We start from the raw sequence: 27,468 nt of genomic DNA on the forward strand, positions 1-27,468 counted from the left end.
CGAATATTACTTTCTGATATGGGCTCTGTCACCTCGATTATTTCTTTTTGACACTGGACATTCTCACCTCGATTATTACTTTCTGACAATAGCCACTCTCGTCTCGATTATCACTTTCTGACACTGGACACTCTCACCTCGATTATTATTTTCTGACATTGAACACTGTCCCCTTGATAATTCCTTTCTGACATTGGACACTCTCACCTCCATTATTACTTTTTGACACTGGCCACTCTTACCTCGATTATAACTTTCTGACACTGGCCATTATCACCTCGACCATACCTTACTGATATTGAACACTGTCACCTCTATTATCACTTTCTGACACTAAACACTCTCACCTTGATAATTACTTTCTGCCACTGAGCACTCTCCTTACATTGTGCACTGTCACCTCGATCATTATTTTCTGACACTGGCCACTCTCCCCTCGATAATTAGTTTCTGACACTGGACTCTCTCACCTCGATCATAACTTTCTGACATTAAACACTGTCCCCTTGATAATTACTTTTTAACACTTGGCACTCTCACCTCGAATATTCTTTTCTGACATTGGGCACTCTCAACTCGATTATAACTTTCTGACATAGGCCACTTTCTCCTCGATTACTTTTTTCTGAAACTGGACACTATCACCTCGACCATACCTTTCTGATATTGAACACTGTCACCACTATTATTACTTTCTGACACTGGGCACGGTCACCTCGATCATTTCTTTCTGACACTGGGCACTCTCATCTCGATCATATCTTTCTGGCACTCGGTTCTCTCACATCGATTAATACTTTCTGACACTGGGCTCCCTCACCGCAATCAAAATATTCGGACATTGGGCACTGTCACCTTGATAATTACTTTCTGACACTGGGCACTGTCACATTAATAATTACTTAGTGACACTGTGTACTCTCACCTCAATTATTACATTCTGCCAACTGGTACTCACACCTCGATTATTACTTTCTGACACTGGCCACTCTCGTCTCGATTATAATTTTCTGACACTGGGCACTGTAACCTCGATCATAACTTTCTGACATTGAATACTGTCACTTTGATAAATACTTTCTGACACTAGACACTGTAATCTTGATAATTACTTTCTGACATTGAACACTGTCGTCTTGATAATTACTTTCTGAAACTAGGCACTGTCACCTCGAATATCCTTTCTGACATTGGGCACTCTCACCTCGATTATTACTTTCTGACACTGGTCACTCTCACCTCGATTATAACTTTCTGACACTGGCCACTATCACCTCGACCATACCTTACTGATATTGAACACTGTCACCTCTATTATTACTTTCTGACACTAAACACTCTCACCTTGATAATTACTTTCTGACACTGAGCACTCTCACCTTGATCATTACTTTCTGACTTTGGGCACTGTCACCTTGATCTTTACTTTCTGACATTGGGCACTCTCACTTCGATCATTACTTTCTGACACTGGGCACTCTCATCTCGAAAATATCCTCACATCGATTATTACTTTCTGACACTGGGCTTCCTCACCTCAATCCTAACATTCGGACATTGGGCACTGTCACATTGATAATTAATTCCTGACACTGTGTACTCTCACCTCAATTGTAACATTCTGACACTGGGTACTCTCACCTCGATTATTACTTTCTGACAATAGCCACTCTCGTCTCGATTATCACTTTCGGACACTGGTCACTGTAACCTCGATCATAACTTTCTGATATTGAACACTGTCACCTCGATTATTGCTTCCTGACACTGGGCACTGTCACCTTGATAATTACTTCCTGACATTGGGCACTCTCACCTCGATTATCACTTTCTGACTTTGAGCACTGTCACCGCGATAATTAATTTTTGACATTTAACACTGTCACCTTGATAGTTACTGGATCACACTGGGAACTGTCACATTGATGATATCGTTCTGAAACTAGAAACTAGCTGTCACTTTGATTATACCTTACTGACACTTGGCACTGTCAACTTGGCTGACTATTAATGCATGGAGTCAAAGTTTCGTTACTGAAAGTCACAGCACCAACAACTGTCTTTTACGGGCTGTGCCTGCTGTTGTCTATGTATATCCTCTTTGAGTTTCTGGTGTATTGCCGATTTGGTTATTTATATATTTTACTATTATTATACAGAAAGTACAGCTCTACTTCCTACAAAACATATGTGAACACACCACCTGTTTCCTCGTGTGTACTTAGTGGGTTGGATTATAAATTGCATTTTATCGTAACACGATTTATGAGGTGTTGTTTGATCTAGCCACAAAGAAATTGTTAAGTCAGTATTATATCTTACAACGTTCCGTTCCACGCTATCTCGTTACTTTTACGTTTACGTAGATCACAGGTCAGATGACTCTCTGTATTCTGTGTATATATGACATTGGCCTAATTCTACTCACAGACTTAAGGGGTTGGGAGTCACGTCGCCCATAATGTTAATAAACCAGGACAAATGTCAGTTTAATGTACAATACACTCATTGTAATAATAAGCCCGCCATCGATTGATGCATTGCTAGCGAAAGTAATAAAAAAGAAAACACTAAAAAATCTATAGAATTTCTTATACCTACTACGTTTTCATTCAAATGTACATACTTGACTTTAGAATTTTAATTTTCTAACTCATATTAAACGTATCTTTAGCTGTTTATCCAAAACAAGAAGTTGTGAAAACTCAAGTCGTATTTGTCTTGACTGAAAAACCGAAGTAAGACTGATATTATAAAGCAAATTAGAACATAAAACCGAAGTAGAAACAAAATCGTTGTTCGAACTTAAACCTCTAGCTAGTAAATCGCCAACAATGATATTTGTTTATGTAATGCATGTAATAGAATGTGATCGTCTACTTAAAATTTGGATTCGTTGCATGATGTTAGTAATCCTTTCTGTGCACATTGCACATATGCAGGATCCCTGTACATTGATCAAATGAAATACAAATACCGTTTACTGTAAACGTATATATATTCCTATTTCAAAATTGAACACAAGGAACTGTCACTTTATTTTCCTGTGATCATTAAATAGAGCATCAACCAATTGAATAAGACATAAAAAAATAGTTTCTACTTAAGATATGTAAATGTATTATATCTTGGCTGTATAAATACTCAACATCAATATGAAAACTGACATGGTGTTATTTCTTCTGTAGTCAAATATGCCATTATATATCGAACCGATCGTGTAGGGATGAGTGCAATTGTCGCGTTTTATTATGTCTGCGAAAGTGCTGGTCGATTTTCGTTGTTCTCTCTTGTCAGGAAACAGTGTTTCAAACGGCATATTATATGACTTGAATACCACAGTACTATGGGCCTCTTGAGTGAGCAAGCGTTTATAATAGACTCTTGCTCAAGGATACAAAACCATGTGCTGACAGCTGGGCTCGACCAAAAACATTCAGTCATTTGCTGGTAAGAAGCTAAACATGCTGAATTTAACACTGTGCATGTTTTATACTTATTTAACGCAAGTATGTGCTACACGCAAGGTGAGACAGGAATACATCAGAATCTGTATATTTTAGTTAATGCATACAATTTAAAACACGGAATAATTTAATGTAAATCAATGTAGTTATAACTTTAAATCGTGAAGCGTGGACAAAATGTTGACAAAGAAATGATTTACACGGACAGAGAGATGAAGCCTATGATCTTTCGGAGAGGTAAGGGTCTCCTTTTTTTTCTTTATGACTCCCACCTTATAAATTTAGGTAAAATCCAAGTCAAGAGAGACATCACTGCAGATTGCCTTCTAAAATTATGTAACTTGGCTTTGATAAATATGATTGATAGCCATGACTCGTTGTAGAAATTCTATTGAATACAATGCCTCTAAAGAATCCTCTAAAGAAACCAGCCGTACAGCTTCAAAATGTATACGATTGGTTTTGCACTAAATGTATGCGCCAATAAAAAGAATACACAATTTGAACGCCAGCAGAGTGAACCCAAGTGTACGTTCAGATAACATTGTCGATGGCATTGTAGCATCATAATTATGTGAGTGAATGGCATGCTAAGCATAGTTTTGGTCATTAAAAGATGCATTAATGTGAGACACAAATGTACAGAACAAAAGTGCAAATGTAAAATGAAATTATCCAATTCTCATATAAAATATAAATGTTAACGTACCCGTCATTATTAGTTTCGACTTCGTTTTATTCACATAATATATGTTGTACATAAAACAAAGGTGATTGAATATTAATGAAGGAGAGACAGAAACAAATCATTTACTTTTCTTTGTAACCAACATTAACAACTATAGCTTAGGGAAAGTCACATGAATCAGGATAATTTACGGGGGAAGTTGGAAAAAGAGTTGGGGGAAATGCATTGTAAAATGTGGTACATGTACAAAATATGATATATTTAGGAATTCGTTTCATTGTGGTCAAAACTAATCCTTCTGTTGCGTCATCGTTAGTTCACTTTAAGGTTGAACGTTGATCTACAGACCATTTCAAGGTAAGTATATATATATTTTTGTGAGTAAGATTGTAGATCTAAAACATACTCTATCATAATCATGTGGAAGGTCTTTCCTACGCAGACAGGCGTTATGATAGACTGTTCACATTCCATACGTTATTACCGATCTCAGATCTTCAGAATTACGGTCGCATTAAAAAATAAATAGATGCATGAAAATTGATATTTCTATAGAAAAAAGAGGTATAGAACATTAATTCATAATGCGATATTACACTAAGAAAGGTTCAATAGCGCTATACCACAGAGTTTAGCTTTTTCTTGTCTCTAACATTAACTGCAATTATCGCCTGATTTTGTTCAAGTGGCTTGACTGAAATCTTAGTTCATTCTATCCAGTTGAAGAATTCTGCGTGCTCTTAATTGATTAAAAAATGGAATTTCTCTGATATACAGGTGTTTACATTGTTCTTTTGTTACGATAAATGGTGTATTCCACTTACTTCCTTCAAATAAAATAACGGACTGACCACCGTCCAAGGAAAGTTTACAAAAGTCATCATACTTAGTTCTAGTGCTTCTGAAGTAAGCTAGTTCTTCATAGAAATCGGGTGGTTGGTGTTTTAGTTTTTCTTTAAGTTTGTCCAGGAAAAAATTGTAAAGGGCGTAATCGAGATGTGCCCATTTTCTATATAGTCCTTCTTCTTCTGAGCCGATTTCCAATCGCGGATCCTTTTTCTTTTTGGAATTTAGTTTACCGTATAAAACGTATTGCAGATCCCAGTTTAAGAGTCGTCGCATCAGCACAATGGATTCGTCGAAATATTCTGTGACAATCACCAAGTCGATCTCATTATCCAGTTTCGCTAAAAAGCGCTGAATTTTGTCATGGTCTTTTGACCAAAACAAGTCTTGAGGAAACCCAAAATCATACGCCATTTTATTGTACGTGGAAGGAATGTTGTTTCCTCCAAACTTCATGTATTTATCATTGTGCAACAGATATTCCTGCACGGGTTTGTCTCCTGGTATGTTTAACACAAATCGTTGACGATAATACTGCAAATTAGATTGGAACTGATGGAACGGCTCCCTCACGATTCCTATATATTTAGTATCGTTCGGTAGTATTCGACCAAATGCTTCCCTGTCAAATCTAACGTGAGAACACAATATATCATAAGGTCTGCTTGGGGGCGGTGGAAGAATACTGCCAGGCCTCACGGTATTTGCCGTGCTAATGGTGGAACCAGCTCTTGGCAAAGCAAATACGAGGTCATTTTCATATCCATAGCGTAGGAATATATTCTGAACCGTGGTACTAGCAGCCTTATGAGCCTTTATGAATGCTATGTGATGGACCGGTTTGCCATTTGAGTCCTTGATTGGGTCGACATTCGGTTCAGGAATAGGTTGGACTTGCTCTTCCAAATCATAGAGCGTCTGTTTTGAGAGGTTGTTCTGTAGTAAGGAATGTTGTTCCGGAATTTTGTAAACTTGTTGATATTGAAGTGGTAATGGTTCACCATAAAAATCAGAGTTTAATGTTGACACGAATTTCCGAACAGGGGTATGTATTAAAGTTACGACAGTATCAAAGTATCTTCCGATACTGACTAAAATCATCGTCGCCAAGCAACTAAGTCCAAACATCATCCTGTAAAAACAACAAGGCACCTATACTGTTATATTTCCAACTAGTGATTGTCTCACTTTGGAGGTCTGGTACAAATAATATGCAATACATCTAAAACACGTATAAGCTTCCATTCTACACACAATCTCTTTGCAAATGATATACTTCAAATATAGCAGCGGGAACGTTAGGTACAGGTCGGATCGTATTTTTTATTTTCAAATTTTAGATACTATTTTTTAAGTTTTAGATATTTAATGATAGATTATGGGCCTTTGAGGTACGGTTTCATAAGCTATAATTATCACAGTATTAACAAATGCTTTTGAACACCATACAAGCACAGTCTATTTCAAAAGAAATGAATGCTAACTGTAAACACAAGCAAAGCGACATTACAGAAGAGACAATACATCTCTACGCATATTCATAATCAACGTATGACGTAGTTAGTGCAATATTTCACCCGGACTGACCTTAAATCATGGACTCTTGGTCAACATCGCACCATGCAATATTTCACCCGGACTGAGCTTTAATCACGGACTCTTGGTCAACATCGCACCGTAGATATTAATGTTATCATATATTTACTCTGTAAAGTAACTTGTACAGACTACAGACAATGTTAATTAATGATAATCGCTACTTACCACAAAAGTTTCTTATTTTGCATAGTTGTTTCAAACTTACACTCCAGCGAATAGTGGCAACCTTAACTCACGTGTCACGTGACGGAATCAATGTACCACGTGTTCCAATTGATATTCTGTTACCGGTAAATTGGCTGTACGTCGAACCAGCTGTTTCTATAAACTGCATATTATAGGCGATTAATATAGATGATATATTCGACAAAGTGTATATCTAAAATAAGCCGATTACGACACTAAGAATATGATCTGCATACCAATACTAGATTCTTGATTTTTTTATTGGACAGATATTATGAAATAATGTACAAATATACGTCCCTAGATACCTGTTTGGTTTCTGAAAATGATTAATGGCGCCTTAAGTATTCTCATAAATTCAACAGTGTTCTGTATAAAAACATTTTTTGTGATATCATTATATAAAATACAACCTTTACCGGAGGGATATCATATCGACTTATGTGATAAGTAAATTTTTGAATAGGTACTTATTTACCAGATGTTGACTCTGCTTGTGAACTTTGACCTCAAAGTAGTCCATGACATTGAAGCATAAAGGGCGGGTGTTTTAATGTCCTTTGGCCGTTAGTTTTCGAATTATCTCTTTATTAATAGATAAACGTATGTGTTATTGTATTAAGGTCGCAAGACCGAAACTGGAAGCATGATCCACACTCTGTTTCTCGGGCGCCAAAGGGATTGTTTAATCAGACATATCAGGGATTTGCTTAATAAAAGAAAATGCGTAATTAAAAACAAAAACTTAAAGTTTTAAGACACAAAAGATGTCTTAAAATTTACAATTTCACCTATGGATTATTAACATGATGAGATACGACGGGTAGATCTAATAGCTCGTTTCTATATAAAATCAATGATAATCATCAATAATTTATTTTTATTTTTAGTGAATCTGACAACAAATTATAAAAGAATGTGATGCATTAAATGCATACAGACTGCACACATTTTGTTTTATTATCTTGATTATTTATTCGAAAATGAGGTTAAAGCTTCCTAGTTGAGCAGAAAGGAGTGGGTTCAAATTATGATATTTATTTTAAGATTATTACATTTAACTGTGATAAAGATGTCAACTAAAACTGTGGTATACACATTGTAGATAAAAAGTAGGTTTTACAACGAAAACTTGACCGCACAACAATATTCTAAAACTTTAAATGTTCAAACATTTTAGAGTTGAGTTGAGGACGTCACTTGTTACATATTGGTTTGCTGGAGAAATTTAACATTTCATAATTGATTTCAAGCGCGATAGGTAGTTCTCACCATTCATTTTCTAATCAAATGTGATTTTGACTGAAAAAAATATTTTCTCAATTTTCATTCAGTATTACATGGTGAACAGTGTTTAAATTCATGGATAAACTATGAAATGTCTCCAAAATCTGATGACACGCCAGGGATACCATATTTCTACATGTATACAAGAAAGAATATCGTTTTGTCCACAATGATAAACCAACACCTGCAACCATGCTAAAGCGAGGATTATGACGTCTGAGCTCACCTAGTGTATACAGATGCGATTAACGATTCGGATTAATTTTTATATAGTTTATTCACTTACTTGACTGTATTTATTCAGTTTTCCATTTTTGTGAATATGTTTGTGAAAAATGCATTGTCGTTAATACGCTTTTTGTCAAGGATAGCTATATAAACGGCGAATAAATGTTATGGACGGGAGCTTCGTTTATCTCAAAAACATCTTGTCATCACCTTGTGTTATCACCAGTGTCCACTGTAGACTTATATATACACTATAATATCACCTTGTGTTATTTCCAGTGACCACTGTGGACTTATATATACACTAACCATACTATCACCTTATGTTATCACCAGTGACCACTGTGGACTTATATATACACTTACCATACTATCACCTTGTGTTATCACCAGTGTCCACTGTGAACTTATATATACTCTATACTAGCACCTTGTGTTATCATCAGTGTCCACTGTGCTATCACCTTGTGTTATCACCAGTGACCACTGTAGACTTATATATACACTATACTATCACCTTGTGTTATCACCAGTGTCCACTGTGGACTTATATATACACTATATTATCACCTTGTGTTATCACTAGTGACCACTGTAAACTTATATATACTCTATACTATCACCTTGTGTTATCATCAGTGTCCACTGTGGACTTATATATACACTATATTATCACCTTGTGTTATCACTAGTGACCACTGTAAACTTATATATACACTATACTATCACCTTGTGTTATCATCAGTGTCCACTGTGCTATCACATTGAATAGTCTCAGTAATAAAAAACAGACTACATAAGCATCCTGGTGAAATCACAACTATTCGCGCTGTACAACCTTCCTGAAGTTTTAATCAGTGTTTCATTGTATGTTTTTATAGTTTAAGCGATGACCCGTATAATAATTTACCAACAACTTCAAATTGTGCGAATGAACTTCCAAAATGCACCATATGTCTTGATAGGCGGTTTGGAAATGAAGCTTAATGATTTAAATATGAGTATTATCTGACTCAGCGGATTATTTCAGTATCAATATTTTTGACACGTTTTCCTATATTTGAGTAAGGTTTATATGAATTTATTACAATGAATGTGTTAAGGAAAACCTATAGCGTCCGCAGCGTATCACATGTGTTACTTGGGTTAACAATAAAACAAGGATAATATTATTTTATCCAAGTTATGTATCGATCCACTTGTTCGATTTATTATAGTAACGATTGGAAAATAGAAAAAAATCGGATTACGTGTGCTGTATGTACTTATTATTTGAAAACTGAACATATAAATCGAAGCAAAAGATACTAGCTATCGACAGAACAACGTATTTTGATTAGCAAAATAGTGTAATAGTAAACCTCTGAATACTTTCAAACAATAACCAACGAGACGATTAAGCTTTCACCGTAGCTCCTCATTACTGCAATGCCGAACTCCGCTGAGCATCAAATTTACAATTCACAATATTGATTCGTTATTCACACTTGCTGATTCATTGTATTAGTTGATAACCTGACCCACTTACAGATATGTAATGTGTAAACCCCACCAAATAGGGTATCCATCAACTCGACAAAACAAAAAATACATTACATACACTCGGTGAACCCATAGGACAATCAGCCAATATTCATTATGTTGCTTATATAATATATAAAATTTGAACACACATGAATACAATGTAGGTTATCTGCAGGGTGTGTTTATTTTCAGATCAATTAATATATGTCCTTATAGAGAAACGACATCAAAATAATACACTCCTAGATAATACATTGATACATATGACAATACACTCCTAGATAATACACCGATACATATGACTATACACTCCTAAATAATACATCGATACACAATACACTCCTAAATAATACATCGATACATATGACAATACACTCCTAGATAATGCATCGATACACAATACACTCCAAGATAATAAACCGATACACATAACAATACACTCCTATATAATACATCGATACATATGACAATACACTCCTATATAATACATCGATACATATGACGATACACTCCTAGATAATACACCGATACATATGAAACATATGACAATACACTCCTAGATAATACACCGATACACAACAGGCTCCTAGATAATACAACGATACATATGACAATACACTCCTATATAATACAGCGATACATATGACAATACACTCCTAAATAATACACCGATACATATGACAATACACTCCTAAATAATACACCGATACATATGACAATACACTCCTAGATAATACATCGATACATATGACAATACCCTCCTAGATAATACACCGATACATATGACAATACCCTCCTAGATAATACACCGATACACAACACGCTCCTAGATAATACATCGATACATATGACAATATGACAATACACTCCTAGATAATACACCGATACACAACATGCTCCTAGATAATACAACGATACATATGACAATACACTTCCATATGACAATACACTCCTAGATAATACACCGATACACAACAGGCTCCTAGATAATACAACGATACATATGACAATACACCCCTAGAAAATACATCGATACATATGACAATACACACCTAGATAATACACCGATACATATAACAATACACTTCTAGATAATACACCGATACATATGACAATACTCTTCTATATAATACACCGATACATATGACAATACACTCCTAGATAATACATCGATACATATGACAATACCCTCCTAGATAATACCCCGATACATATGACAATACCCTCCTAGATAATACACCGATACACAACACGCTCCTAGATAATACATCGATACATATGACAATACCCTCCTAGATAATACACCGATACATATGACAATACCCTCCTATATAATACATCGATACATATGACAATACACTCCAAGATAACACATCGATACACAACACGCTCCTAGATAATACATCGATACATATGACAATATGACAATACACTCCTAGATAATACACCGATGCATATAACAATACACTTCTAGATAATACACCGATACATATGACAATACACTCCTAGATAATACCCCGATACATATGACAATACCCTCCTAGATAATACCCCGATACACAACACGCTCCTAGATAATACAACGGTACATATGACAATACACTCCTAGAAAATACACCGATACATGTAACAATACACTCCAAGATAAGGCACAGATACATATGACAAACCGCTCCTGTGTTATACGCTGATGCATAAGACAATACACTTCTATATTATACATCGATACATACAATACACTCCTAGATAATACACCGATACATATGAAACATATGACAATACACTCCTAGATAATACACCGATACACAACATGCTCCTAGATAATACAACGATACATATGACAATACACTCCTAGAAAATACACCGATACATATAACAATACACTCCAAGATAAGGCACAGATACATATGACAAAACACTCCTGTGTTATACGCTGATGCATAAGACAATACACTTCTATATTATACATCGATACACACAATACACTCCTAGATAATACACCGATACATATGACAATACACTCCTAGTAAAAACACCGATACATATGACAATACATTCCTAGATAATACATCGATACACAACACACTCCTAGATGATACATTGATACATATGACAATACACTCCTAAATAATACATCTACACTCCTAAATAATACACCGATACATATGACAATACACTCCTAAATAATACACCGATACACACAATACACTACTAGATGATAAACCAATACATATGACAATACACTCCTATATAATTTATCGACACATTATCAATACACTCCTAGATAATACACCGATACATATGAAAACACACTCCCAGATAGTACACCGATACAAACAATACACTCCTAGATAATGCACCGATACATATGACAATACACTCCTAGATTATACACCGATACATATGACAATACACTTCTAGATAATACACCGATACACACAATACACTCCTAGATAATACATCGATACATATGACAATACATTCCTAGATAATACATCGATACACATCACGCTCCTAGATAATACATCGATACAAAAGACAATACACTCCTAGATAAGGCACCGATATATATGACAATACACTCCTGTGTTATACGCTGATGCATAAGACAATACACTTCTATATAATACATCGATACACAAAATAAACTCCTAGATAATACACCGATACATATGACAATACACTCCTAGATAATACACCGATACATATGACAATACACTCCTAGATAATACACCGATAAATATGACAATTCACTTCTAGATAATACACCGATACACACAATACACTCCTAGATAATACACCGATACCTATAACAATACACTCCTAGATAAGGCACCGATACATATGACTATACACTCATATATAATACACCGATACATATGACAATTCACTTCTAGATAATACACCGATACACACAATACACTCCTAGATAATAAACCGATACATATGACTATACACTCCTAGTTTAAAAACACAATACATATGACAATACACTCCAGGATAATACACCGATACATATGACTAAACACTCCTAAATAATACATCGATACACAATACACTCCTAGATAATACATCTATACAAAACACGCTCCTAGATAATACAACGATACATATGACAATACACTTCTATATAATACATCGATACATATGACAATACACTCCTAAATAATACATCGATACATATGACAATACACTCCTAGATAATACACCGATACATATGACAATACACTTCTATATAATACACCGATACATATGACAATACACTCCTAGATAATACACCGATACATATGACAATACACTCCTAGATAATACATCGATACATATGACAATACACTTCTATATAATACACCGATACATATGACAATACACTCCTAGATAATAAACCGATACATATGACAATACACTCCTAGATAATACATCGATACATGTGACAATACACTCCTAGATAATACACCGATACACAACACGCTCCTAGATAATCCATCGATACATATGACAATACACTTCTATATAATACACTGATACACAACACGCTCCTAGATAATACATCGATACATAGGACAATACACTCCTAGATAATACACCGATACACAATACAGTCCAAGATAATACATCGATACACATAACAATACACTCCTAAATAATACATTGATACATATGACAATACACTCCTAGATAATACACCGATACACAATACACTCCAAGATAATACATCGATACACATAACAATACACTCCTAAATAATACATCGATACATATGACAATACACTCCAAGATAATACATCGATACATATGACAATACACTCTAAGATAATACATCGATACATATGACAATACACTCCTAGATCATACATCGATACATATGACAATACACTCCTAGATCATACATCGATACATATGACAATACACTCCTAGATAATACATCGATACATATGACAATACCCTCCTAGATAATACACCGATACACAACACGCTCCTAGATAATACTTCGATACATATGACAATACACCCCAAGATAATACATCGATACACATAACAATACACTCCTAAATAATACATCGATACATATTACAATACACTCCAAGATAATACATCGATACACATAACAATACACTCCTAAATAATACATCGATACATATTACAATACACTCCAAGATAATACATCGATACACAACACGCTCCTAGATAATACATCGATACATATGACAATACCCTCCAAGATAATACATCGATACACAATACACTCCTAGATAATACACCGATACACAACAATACATATGACAATACACTCCTAGATAATACACCGATAAATATGACACTTCACTTCTAGATAATACACCGATACACACAATACACTCCTAGATAATACACCGATACACAACAATACATATGACAATACACTCCTAGATAATACACCGATACACAACACGCTCCTAGATAATCCATCGATACGTATGACAATACCCTCCAAGATAATACATCGATACACAATACACTCCTAGATAATACACCGATACACAACAATACATATGACAATACACTCCTAGATAATACACCGATAAATATGACAATACACTTCTAGATAATACACCGATACACAACACGCTCCTAGATAATACACCGATACATATGACAATACACTTCTATATAATACACTGATACACAACACGCTCCTAGATAATACATCGATACATATGTCAATACACTCCAAGATAATACATCGATACATATGGCAATACACTTCTATATAATACACCGATACATATGACAATACACCCCTAAATAATACATCGATACATATGACAATACATACACCGATACATATGACAATACACTCCTAAATAATACATCTATACATATGACAATACACTCCAAGATAATACATAGATACATATGACAATACACTCCTAGATAATACATCGATACACAATACACTCCTAGATAATACACCGATACACAACACGCTCCTATATAATACATCGATACATATGACAATACACTCCAAGATAATACATCGATACACAACACGCTCCTAGATAATACATCGATACATAAATACACTCCTAGATAATACATCGATACATACGACAATACACTCCTAGATACTACATCGATACACAATACACTCCTAGATAATCCACCGATACACAACACGCTCCTATATAATCCATCGATACATATGACAATACACTCCTAATTAATACACACTCCTAGATTATACACCGAATACATATGACAATACACTCCTAGATAATCCATCGATACACAATACACTCCAAGATAATACATCGATACACAATACACTCCTAGATAATCCACCGATACATATGACAATACACTCCTAAATAATACACCGATACATATGACAATACCCTCCTAGATAATACATCGATACATATGAAAATACACTCCTAGATAATACATCGATACAGATGACAATACACTCCTAGATAATACATCCATACATATGACAATACACTCCTAGATAAGACACCGATACATATGACAATACACTCCTATATGATATATCGACACATTATCGATACACTCCTAGATAATACACCGATACATATGAAAATACACTCCTAGATAATACACCGATACATATCACAATACACTCCTAGACAAGGCACCGATACATATGACAATACACTCCTATATGATATATCGACACATTATCGATACACTCCTAGATAATACACCGATACACAATACACTCCAAGATAATACATCGATACACAATACACTCCTAGATAATCCACCGATACATATGACAATACACTCCTATATGATATATCGACACATTATCGATACACTCCTAGATAATACACCGATACACAATACACTCCAAGATAATACATCGATACACAATACACTCCTAAATAATACATCGATACACAATACACTCCTAGATAATAAACCGATACACAACACGCTCCTATATAATACATCGATACATATGACAATACGCTCCTAGATAATACATCGATACATAAATACACTCCTAGATAATACATCGATACAGATGACAATACACTCCTAGATAATACATCCATACATATGACAATACACTCCTAGATAAGACACCGATACATATGACAATACACTCCTATATGATATATCGACACATTATCGATACACTCCTAGATAATACACCGATACATAGATAATACATCGATACATATGACAATACTCTCCTAGATAATACATCGATACACAATACACTCCTAGATAATCCACCGATACATATGACAATACACTCCAAGATAATACCCCGATACACAACACGCTCCTATATAATCCATCGATACATATGACAATACACTCCTAATTAATACACACCCGATACACAACACGCTCCTATATAATACACCGATACATATGACAATACACTTCTATATAATACCCCGATACACAACACGCTCCTATATAATACTATGACAATACACTCCTAAATAATACATCGATACACAATACACTCCTAGATAATAAACCGATACATATGACTATACACTCCTAAATAATACATCGATACATATGACAATACACTCCTAGATAATACACCGATACCTATAACAATACACTTCTAGATAATACACCGATACACAACACGCTCCTAGATAATACATCGATACATATGACAATACACTTCTAGATAATACACCGATACACAATACACTCCTAGATAATACACCGATACATATAACAATACACTCCTAGATAAGGCACCGATACATATGACAATACACTCCTGTGTTATATGCTGATACATAAGACAATACACCTCTATATTATACATCGATACACACAATACACTCCTAGATGATACACCGATACATATGACTATACACTCCTAAATAATACATCGATACATGTGACAATACACTCCTAGATAAGGCACCGATACATATGACAATACACTCCTATATGATATATCGACACATTATCGATACACTCCTAGATAATACACCGATACATATGAAAACACACTCCCAGATAGTACACCGATACAAACAATACACTCCTAGATAATGCACCGATACATATGACAATACACTCCTAATTAATACACACTCCTAGATTATACACCGATACATATGACAATACACTTCTAGATAATACACCGATACACATAATACACTCCTAGATAATACACCGATACATATGACAACACACTCCTAGATAATACATCGATACACATAACAATACACTCCTAGATAATACACCGATACATATGACAATACACTCCAAGATAATACATCGATACACATAACAATACACTCCTAGATAATACATCGATACACAACACGCTCCTAGAAGAACCCCTGGCGTGGACAACAGCCTGGCAACGACGTCGCATGGAAGAGATAAGTATGTATATGTATGTATTTACATATGTCCTTCCTATTTTCCATTAACTCTATAGAAAGTCAGCCGGTTGTTCCTGGACAATAACTGCAGTCTACATTATCTGGTCACATGACCACGGTTTCCGCGACGTCAGTGTTAGCAACCTATCCCACCGTTACAGCGACGTCATCAATTTGTACACTAGCCGCTATCTTGTTGTTGTCGTTTGGTTCATACAAGTCGCATTTTGATGAGAATAGGAAGGTTAGCTTTTTCTTTTGTATTAGAATGCTCTGCACATATAATTGGAGCATGTAACTGCATTTTTAACAGTTGTCGTCTGGTTACATTTTTAATGGCGACCGCTTGAAAGTTTTCAGTCCAATAATGGCCGTCTGCGGCTGTTCCAAGAATTGGACCAGTGAGGTTTTGCGGCAGCAGGAAATATAAATTAAGCTTATCAGACTAATTAATAAAAAGACGTCATTCTATGTATCTGTAACCCAGATTGCATTCATATTCGCTGTAACTGCATTCTGACAGACGTTCAATCCTTAAATAGACCTCATTGGGATCCTCCGCCACTCTTCCTCTAAGGCCAGGGGTGATGGTAAATAGTTCTTTGTTGGCTCATTATCAAAGTTTTAAACATGCAACAGTTTATCTTTTTTAATTTCTCGGCATTTTTGTACGCACGACCAATATGAACCTTGATCTTACTGCCTTTCTTTCTACAAATGTGATAGTATCAACTAGGAAACATAGGACAAGGCAAACATGTAATAACTCACTGTTAATGACGTCACTATGCATAATTGCAAGAACGCCACGCTGAGAACAGTATCATGACGTCATAAGCGAATAGTCCTTGGAGACTGGACTCGGATGGATATTGGATGGGTGGTACGGAAAGCTGAGCAAATTTTTAACCGCTTTTGGGGCAGAAATATGGAGAAATCAGTTTGGGAGAATCTACCGGATGTGGCTATGATAGAAGTATTCAAACTACTGAGGGACCCGGACAAGGCCAACCTCGCACTCACATGTACAAACTGGGCACGCCTCTTTTACACGCCAAGCTTGTGGCGTAACAGACATTTCGACATGGGCGGGTACAAGTGTCACACGAATGGCGTACGCGCAAACAAGTTCGCGGATCAGTTGGGTGCGTACGTGGAATACCTGTCAATCACATGTAGTCATCCTTCTTACCATATTACGAAAGCGTTCCAGGAAAGTATGGAAGACCTCCTTGTCAAATTCAGGGGGAGTCAACTCAAAGAATTTGAGATGGAGCGCCTTGAACTGGACCGGTTCTGGAAGCACGATTCAGCAAGAGATAAATTCATGAACAGCTTCGTTAAATTCTTCAAAACACAGAAGCGTTTGAAGGTGTTTGATATGACTGCAGCCCAATGTGTTCTTACCGGGGGATTGAAAATTATTGAAGCGGTTGGTCAAAAGTCAGGTAAAACTCTGGAAGAAATCTACATAGAAGACTTTTTCCCTGCGCGATTTACAGTGTACAGTGTCGAAAGGTTCCAAATGGCATTGTCTTTTTTTACCAATCTCAGTTACATTGCTGTTAATTACCACTGTATATCAGAAGAAATAATTGAAATGTTTTCAAAAACATTAGCAGGAAAATTAAAATTTTTCAATATTAAGGTGTATAGGAATAATCCTCACCTTCACAGAATATCACCGTTTGCCTGGAAACAGTTGACGACCGTTTGTCCGAAGCTGCAGGTCATGTTCTGGTTCGATAGCGTGGCTAAATCTACAGAGATTATCCCAATACTGGTACCAGAGATCCCCGTACAGGACGTACACATCTGGACAGGGTACGAAGACGATGTGGACTGGAACCTCAGCCACACAATAACCCACATCGCGAACAGCTATGCCGCAACGCTAGGTAAGCTATTTATAGATACAACGCTATTTGCAGATTTACGCGACATCGCGCAAGTAACGTTTTCAAACTTCGCGGACAGCTTCTCATACGCAAGTTAGTACACGCGTCTAATTTTGTTCCGTCCCCGCAGTCAGGTAAGTATACTCCGCAACGCCAGAAAGCAACGTTCGCGTCAAAAAGTCCCCGCAGCACTAGATATAATACTCAGTAACGCGAACATAAGCGCTGAATAACCTCTTTTTCTGAGACTTGTGATTTATACAGGCCTGTTAGTCCTTTTTTTATAACTGAATACCCATTTTTTTTAAATTAATCATCCTCGATATCCAGGGGTTACGCTCTCTTTCGCTCTCTACACCCCTGGAATATGTCATAGCAAAATTGAAGGCACGAAGATAGCTGTTTGATTGGTCTCAAAATAAACCTGACCAATCGCTAGGATGCCTGTCCTTTGAAGGTTACAAAGGAGAGACGCCCGACTTCAAAGCCTGTCAACTTTTACCGTTACGTGACCGCGAGATTCTTTTGATGTATATCAAAGGATTGAACTAGAGTCCTTGTCTCATCAACAAGGTGGCACACACCGAGCCTTCAATTTTACTATGACATATTCCAAGGGTGTAGAGAGCGAAAGAGAGCGTAACCCCTAGATATCGAGGATGATTAATGAACCAATGTACAAATAGAGCTGTAACAAATTATCAGACCCCTGTGTTTTTTTCCATTTAAGTAGCATTGTCGTCTTCTTTCATAAATAAGGAGCCAGTATGTCACCATCGATGGTAAAAGCACTAAGTTGAGACATATTTGCAAAGAAATGTAAGTTAAGAGAAATTCTTTCCAGCACATGTAAATTTGATCACAACTAATTTAAATAAGCATATTTTATCACAAATCGTAACCGCTTATAATGGTTCTTTGCCATGACCTAACCCGAGTTTCCTCTGGCCCTACCACCAGACTTAGACATTTTGACATAAAGATGTTTCCCACACCAGACATCTACAATGTGTATGTCAAAATGTCTCAGTCTGGTGTTAGGGCCAGAGGAAACTCGGGCTATGCCTTGTCCAAGTCCAGTAAAACAGTTTTCAATTTTGTTCTGATTTTAAGCATTTATGCCTCTACAACGATGCTTACATTTCGATTACACAGTCTTTAAATTAAAAATAAACCTACTTAATGTAGCGGACCTAGACTGGGCAAATCGCCGGCAACCATGTAGAGCGTCCGTCTAGAGTTCGGAGGGTCCCGGGTTCGAATCCTGGTCTTGCCGTGCATTCCTCTTGTTACATTTTCACAAAACATAACAAATGGAATTATTACATGTTAAAGTTTTCCGGAGTTATTCAAAAACCGATTAGGAGTAATAGGAAGGGGAGGGGGGGCGATCATTTCGGTTTCCTGTCTGTTTTACATTTGTCGCCTAGCGAAATGGTAATTGTATAAAAAATGTCTGTTTCACCAATTGATCAAACGGTCTAAATCACAGTGACTTGTCACATATCAATGGGCTACCGTAATGCAAACTTATATGTGACGTCTTTGTGGTTTAAACAAAAAGAACCTTCCCAGAATGATAGCAGATAGAGTTTTCTTTGTTCAAAGACTATGATAATATGAAACTAATTTGATTGCAAAAATTACCTAATTTGCATTTTAACTTTAACAGTACCTACCTAGTCCAGAGAGATTTGCGCAAGTACCAAACCGCTAGATACCAGTACAAGATTCTTTTTTATCTAACGTCATGTTTTAAACAAAGCAGATACTATAATTAACGATATTTTAACCTATCACAAGGAACATTTTTGTTTGAACATCGCCACAAAAATTACGTAAAAAAGAAGATGTGTGTTTTCCATGAAGTCATTTAATTTTCACTTCGAATGATTCTTAGGGCCCTGTGCACGTGCATCACTTTCGCTCTCTGCACCCCTGAAATATATGTCATAGCAAAATCGAACGCTCGGTGTGCCACCTTTGGATGAGACGAGAAGACCAGTTTGATCATTTAATGAACATCAAATAATAATAATACGTTTAAATTGTAACGGGGAGCGTTACATCCACAAAATTGTGTACTAATTTTGAGCAAAACCGGACAAAGTGAAGGAATGTTGTCATCTCGTTTGCGTACACCCATAAACGTGCCAATCAAGTATAGGTCAGCAAAATTATCAAGTCCCCCACTTTGTTTGGGGGACTTAATAATAAAAAATGAAAAAGTATTAAGTTCGTTAATAACTCGCACAAAAATGCCATTTACACATGTCTTACTTAATTCCCGGTAATGTGTCGTTACAGGAGCAGCGTCCTTGGAGATAGATAACAACCAGGAGTTCGTGGACGAGGCGATGCTGTACCTAGTGAATAAGTGTAAGCGGCTGTTCGACCTCAGTCTCAACGCATCGGTTCTTCTGAGTACCATCGAAACTGTTCTGGAGCAAATTGACCAACGCAAATCTAGTGAGTAGTGATCAGTGGACATTGAGTATAAATTCAATCTAGAAGCTATATTTTTTTTTTGGAAGGGGAGGTAACTTTTTGAAATTATTATTCTTCTTTTGGGTACAAGGGCTCCATCAATATGCTGAAGCTTAGGCGTGAAAAAATGGGGTTATCTACAGTGATTAGATAAGATAAGTTTTTGTTTTGTGCAGGGTATAAGATAAAAAGTAAAAGCTGGCGTATGTTCTAGTGTGTGGTGAGGGCTTCAAGGGCTGCATAGGGTACATCTTTGTATGTGTGTCTTGAAGTCCTCGAGTGTTGTGCATTTTACTGTTGCTATGGGAATGAGATTCAATAGTGATATTGTGTGTGGACAGAATGAATATTTGTATGTGTCATTTGTAGAAGATGTGTGTTTGTACGCGTAGGGATGTGCATGTCTAGTTCGAGGGTCTACGGGTGTGAGTATAAATGTTGGGTTCATTGCTACGATTTGGTGTACAATTTTGAAGAAAAGGATTGTAGCCGTTAGTTGTAGTTTGTGGATCATGTAAGTTACTGAGCTGGTGTTGTGATATCTGTTGTTTACGTGGCGTGCTGCTCTTCGTTGTGTTTTTTCCTATTCGTTGAATTTGGTTTGTTTTGTGTGGGTCCCAAATGGAAGAGCAGTATTCAGGTTTTGGTCTGACTAGTGCTTTGTATGCGTGTTCTTTTATATGCGGTGAGTTTATTTTAAAGTTGCGTTTGAGAATACCCAGGGACCTATTGGCATTGCCTGTAATGTTGTTTATATGTTTGTCCCATCGTAGATTATTTCGTTATGTTAAGCCTAAGTATTTGCTGGATTCTACTTGGTGTAATGTAACTTTATCTGATTGTTTGCCCTCAAGTACTAGTAAAGGTTATTGCATGGTTTTCGAGTAACAAGGGATTTATTACACCCGAGCGAAGCGAGGGTGTAATAAGTCCCGAGCGACGAGAAATCATGCAATAACTGGCTTACTGCATGCTTCCCAACTCGAACAAAACAGAAAAGTTGAGTAAAAAATGTTCACCTGGACAATCTTTTTACCTACCCTAGCTACACTGCAGATAATCTACATGTACCTGTGTGAGTGAGTACTAATCATAACCAGGTAAGATTGTCAATAGCCCAGTCTGAGTGTATTCTTCATAATGGATACAAGTGTTTTTGGATTACTATCCAGGTCCAGTGTCAGGGAAGGTAAGGAGTGTCTGTTCAAAATACGGGAAACAATGTTGAATTTATGACTACATTTTCAGTTTAATTTTCAAGATGTGGCAAAGGTACAGGATATTGAAACCATTTTCATATATACAATGTAAGGGTTTATTAATCCCTAAGGAATTCCAGTTCTTTCAATGAATGGTATATTTGAATGTGCAATTTTGTATAAAGGAACAGCTCCTTAAGATTATAAACTTTTCCGGGAAATGCTTATCCTCTCACGTGATAAGGAAATCTTTTTGTGTTTTTCAATCATGAAATTACCATTTTTAACTTTCATTTTTCCCACCCTTATTTTAAATGTGTCAACTAAGTTGATCCTTTCCACTGTATTGACTTCATCGTTACTCACTGATTGATTATCTTCCCTTTCTTACAGCATTTGTGGCCACAGTCCACTGGGCACACCCCCTTTCATGGTCATGTAATCATGATTGGCCTTGAAAGGGGATTATGTATGCAGTGGACTGTGGTAGCAAGTGATTTATTGCCCACACTTTTCCATTGTGAGAGGTGGGAAGTATGCAGTAACAGTAGTTTGGGTGCGGAATGAGAGAAAGTCTGTAATACATGCGTGAGTGTTCCCTGTTAATCCTGTAATATTTGAGTTTGTACTGTAGTCGTTTGTGTGGGACTTTGTCAAAAGCTTTGGCAAAGTCCATTGTTTGGTGCCAAATCGGGTAGGAATGTGGTGAGCTGTGTTTCGCAGGATCTGGAGGATCTAAAGCCGTGTTGTAGGTCATATAATACGTTGTTGTTCTTCAGATGCGTCACTGTGGCGCTTTATATGGTGTGTTCCATGAGTTAACATGTGATGCAGGTTAGTAATATCTCATTAATAGCTGTCGAAGTCTGCAAGGAGAATGTGGGGCTGGGGATGGGGTTTTCTGACACACCTTTTAAAGAGAGAGTCGGGTCAACTTCTTCCTTTCTCGGGACTATTCTCTCACACTTATTTTTTCTTCTTCGTAAGAAACGGCTAGTCAAAACCACAGGTACTAGCCTATTATAGGTGTATTGAAAGACGAGGCTAGTACCTGTGGTCAAAACAGAGGGCCGGAGCCATCCTCTCCCGTTCCCCTATATCCGCTATACAGTAATGACCACGTATAGTGGTGATCCGTGTTCTTGTGACACAGTAGGGTAAATGTTTGACTGACATGATAAACTTCAGAAAGTATACGCAAAACTATTTTTATTTTTATTACACCTCTACTGATTTTTGTCTATATAAAACAATACGATAAGAAATCCTACTTCCATGAAATCGCTTGAATCTCTCCATCCTAGTTGTATACCCTACACCAACATAGAACTACTCCCTGCAAGAAAGAGTACTACTCCTTTTTTATATTAATTTTGACATATAATCGATATATATATATATGTGTGCTAATTTTTAGTAAACATTTCACTGTGTTCTAGTCAGATTAATAGGCCTGTAAATCCCAAGAATATTACAGACAAATCGAATCACGCGCGTTATGAATATTTGTCAGCTATCCTGTTCAGCGTAATACGACTATTACTCTGAACAGAATGAAGTTCAATATTTACATATATAATATTTTGATTAATATTGACAAATGATTGATATTTACATTTTCAAAAAAAGAAACAGCCGACAGCGGGTCTGTATTCATGAAACCGTTTTCAAGCTCAAACTAGGATTCTCTGTGTTCAAGCCCAGTTTCTTGTTCTGGTGATAAATTAATCAAAGCTCATAAGTGTCAATTATTTGGGAGAATTGAAGAGATAACTTAAGCTGAATATTATGTTCAATGTCTAGACTTTCTGATCATGTCACATGCTTTATGCAAGTTACAAGAAAGTTGGTTTGAGCACAGTCCCATACTTGAGCATGAGCACACTTTCATGAATTACAGGCCCCGGGGTGATCGTCTAGCCATCTCCAACGTTATGATTATGACGTCACAATTTCAATGACGTCATGATTATCACTCCAGGTTATGGGTTTATAAATCACGAGTGACTTTGATAGGTTCATAAAGAAGCGATGCAGAGCAAAATGTAAATATTTTATTTTCAAGTACTCAAATTTCAAACAACTCATATCTCCAGCTGTAAGATGCATCGCAAGATATAAATGCTTTTGTTGAAAATGAAAAAATCTTTCATATCAATGACAAATTGATAATGGAAAATTGCATTCTAATTTGAGGGTACTTTTCATCTTAACGACTTTCTTTGCAGTCATGAGCGCTTCATTCTCTACATTGATTGTAATACATTAATATTTTCTACAGCGGAAAAGATGCCTGGTCTAGTGGGTGATGACCTGCTTTAGTGAATGTAAAACTTGAAAAAACATTTCTTGTAATTTACAGAATATGTCGTTTTGATCCCGTTAATGAGCATAATGACATAGATTTCTGGAAAAGTGCACAAACCAACCCAAAGTCATCGACATTTGTTTTGATAATTTTATGTTACATTTTTCCCTATTTTTGTCATTATATTGACGCAGGATCCGTTACCCCCTAGTTGGGTGTGTTGATGATATTTGTGTCACGTAGAATGGAAATCCGTATCAGGGTTACATCATTAATATTATATATTTTTAAAAACGCCCTACTAAGCTAAGATGGTCCAGCTCTAAAGCGCTATGCTATACATATTAAGGACGCATCCGCGAATTTTGAAAAACGTACCTTGGTGTTGGGTGGGGTAAATATAAGCTATATGTCATTCATGCAAAGGCTTCGTGTGACTGTAGGCGTTGTATTTTTATCATATTAATAGAAATGTATCATGAAGCCGAACAAAGGTCCCTGATTTATTCCCTTTAGTTCCAACACTATTACGTGTACAAATGTATCTTAACTACCAGAAATTATATCATGCAGCCGAACAAAGGTCCCTGATTTATTCCCAATAGTTCCTACACTATTAAATGTATCGTAATTGCCTCTATCTTTGTATCCCCAGACCTGCGCTCCCTACATATTACGGCGTGCGGCCTGTCCGAAATGGAGTGGGCGGAACTTGGTGCCATCAAGGATAGGTTCACACACATGGCGGCTGATCGTAATATTGACCTAAACATCTCCACAGATCTCGTACTTGACCCCTTCTGATGTCATTAACCTCAGATGATCTGCATAATGGCATATGCAGCGGGATGTGACGTCATATAGGGCGGGGTGTTACTTTATACCATCGGAAAGGTCAACAGATGGAGGAAGATGATATAGATTTAAATCACTATTTACCGGATTCTGGATCCTTTATAATTTTAACAATATCTTTAAAATATAAACGTTTTAAACAAGACCAAAGTGTTGTATGCATATACATTTTGGTTGGAATAAACATAGAAACATGCTTGGCTTTCTTTTAGATATTTTTTTTAATAATTCGGCTTCTTTCATAATTGCTTGAACATGTACTCTCTGCTTATTTATAGGTCTCGTATTTATGTAGAAGTCGCTTGAATTGTTGCACACATATACGATCCAGTGACCTTTCAAGTGACTCAATGTCAAAATGAAATAAATATGATAGCTCACTTCACATTAAGCTACATAGCAAATGTCGGGAAATAGTTCAAGGTAATTCATAAAAGAAATGAATGTGGACTTCTCCAGCAAGATAGACGATAACCACATTTGTAACTTAACGTTAGAAAAGTTTGCTAAGCTGTTAACCCTTAATCCAAGCGGATTTGAAAGAGTCAATTAACATCCTTCTATTTACTGTAAGCTACATACTTAATATAGTTGCCATGAATCTAAGCGTGCTAATTATACAATAGAAGTTAACGACGCAAGCTTGATAGAAAGGTGACCGGTACTGAACCGTTGCAGATAGATATGCATTTCTCTCCTAAGGTGTGATTGACACACAATGACGTTGGCAAACCACATCTCACATCCATAATTTGCAAAGTAGGTCAAGGTTACTATTATTTCAACAAAGTAAGAAAGCTAACGTTACAGACAATATTCTGACTCTACCTTCGTTAGAAGACTTTAACCGATTTCATTTATATGACTTTAAAAGTTAGTCAAGAATATTTTCCTTAAACAAAGTTGAGGGTTTGTAAACAGTGCCAGCTAAAATCTTTCCGGATTTTTCCTGCCTCTTTGATTTGCCTTGTTTTGGCATGTTCCTTTCCAAATATTTCAGCATTGTCCCAATCGACAACATGACTGTGGATTCATGGTCTCTTGATGACGATTATATTTCCTGGGTGGCAAATATTTTTTGCTTATTTCAGGTAAAATTGCTCATATTTTTACACCTTTTGTGTTCTTTGAAGCATATTCCAAATTTCCCGATATCTTACAATCCTTACAGGAAACTTAGGATACAAATCCTGTGTTCTTTAGAACTCCAGTGTTGTCTTTTGAGTGCACAATACCTATCGGAGTGTTGTAAATGGTCTCATGGTGGTGTTGATATGGTGTTACGTCAAATCCTGGTCATCTTGGCAAATGTATTAGAGGTTCGTTTCGCCTCGGTGATTTTTATGCAGATTAATCATTTGGGTTTACTTGTCTGCTTTCTTTTCTGTCCATGTCAATACTCTAGCTTAGCCCTACTCCAACAATGTTAGAGGTTTTACACGGCGAAAAACTTTTGACAGGCGCCGTCGCAGTCGGCAAAATCATATCCGATTGAAAAAAGGCCGACCAGCGGCCTCTCATGTTAT

At 36.4% G+C, this 27,468-nt stretch overlaps 2 protein-coding genes across 2 annotated transcripts; one reads left to right on the forward strand and one right to left on the reverse strand.

The window, feature by feature from the left end:
- Positions 1–4,194: 4,194 nt before the first annotated feature.
- LOC110457700 (galactose-3-O-sulfotransferase 3-like) lies at positions 4,195–6,843 on the reverse strand. Its single transcript, XM_021509066.1, has 2 exons — positions 6,766–6,843; positions 4,195–6,133 (listed from the first exon to the last, which is right to left on the reverse strand). The coding sequence occupies exons 1-2, from the start codon at positions 6,786–6,788 to the stop codon at positions 4,858–4,860; spliced, it is 1,299 nt and encodes a 432-aa protein (XP_021364741.1). The 5' UTR covers positions 6,789–6,843; the 3' UTR covers positions 4,195–4,857.
- Positions 6,844–18,060: 11,217 nt separating this feature from the next.
- On the forward strand, positions 18,061–26,138 carry LOC110457696 (F-box only protein 39-like). Its single transcript, XM_021509060.1, has 3 exons — positions 18,061–19,093; positions 21,401–21,562; positions 25,743–26,138. Exons 1-3 carry the CDS (start codon positions 18,061–18,063, stop codon positions 25,889–25,891), a joined length of 1,344 nt encoding a protein of 447 aa, XP_021364735.1. The 3' UTR covers positions 25,892–26,138.
- Positions 26,139–27,468: the final 1,330 nt, after the last annotated feature.

This window comes from Mizuhopecten yessoensis, unplaced genomic scaffold, assembly GCF_002113885.1.
Source record: "Mizuhopecten yessoensis strain PY_sf001 unplaced genomic scaffold, ASM211388v2 scaffold9299, whole genome shotgun sequence".
In the NCBI taxonomy this organism is placed as follows: domain Eukaryota; kingdom Metazoa; phylum Mollusca; class Bivalvia; order Pectinida; family Pectinidae; genus Mizuhopecten; species Mizuhopecten yessoensis.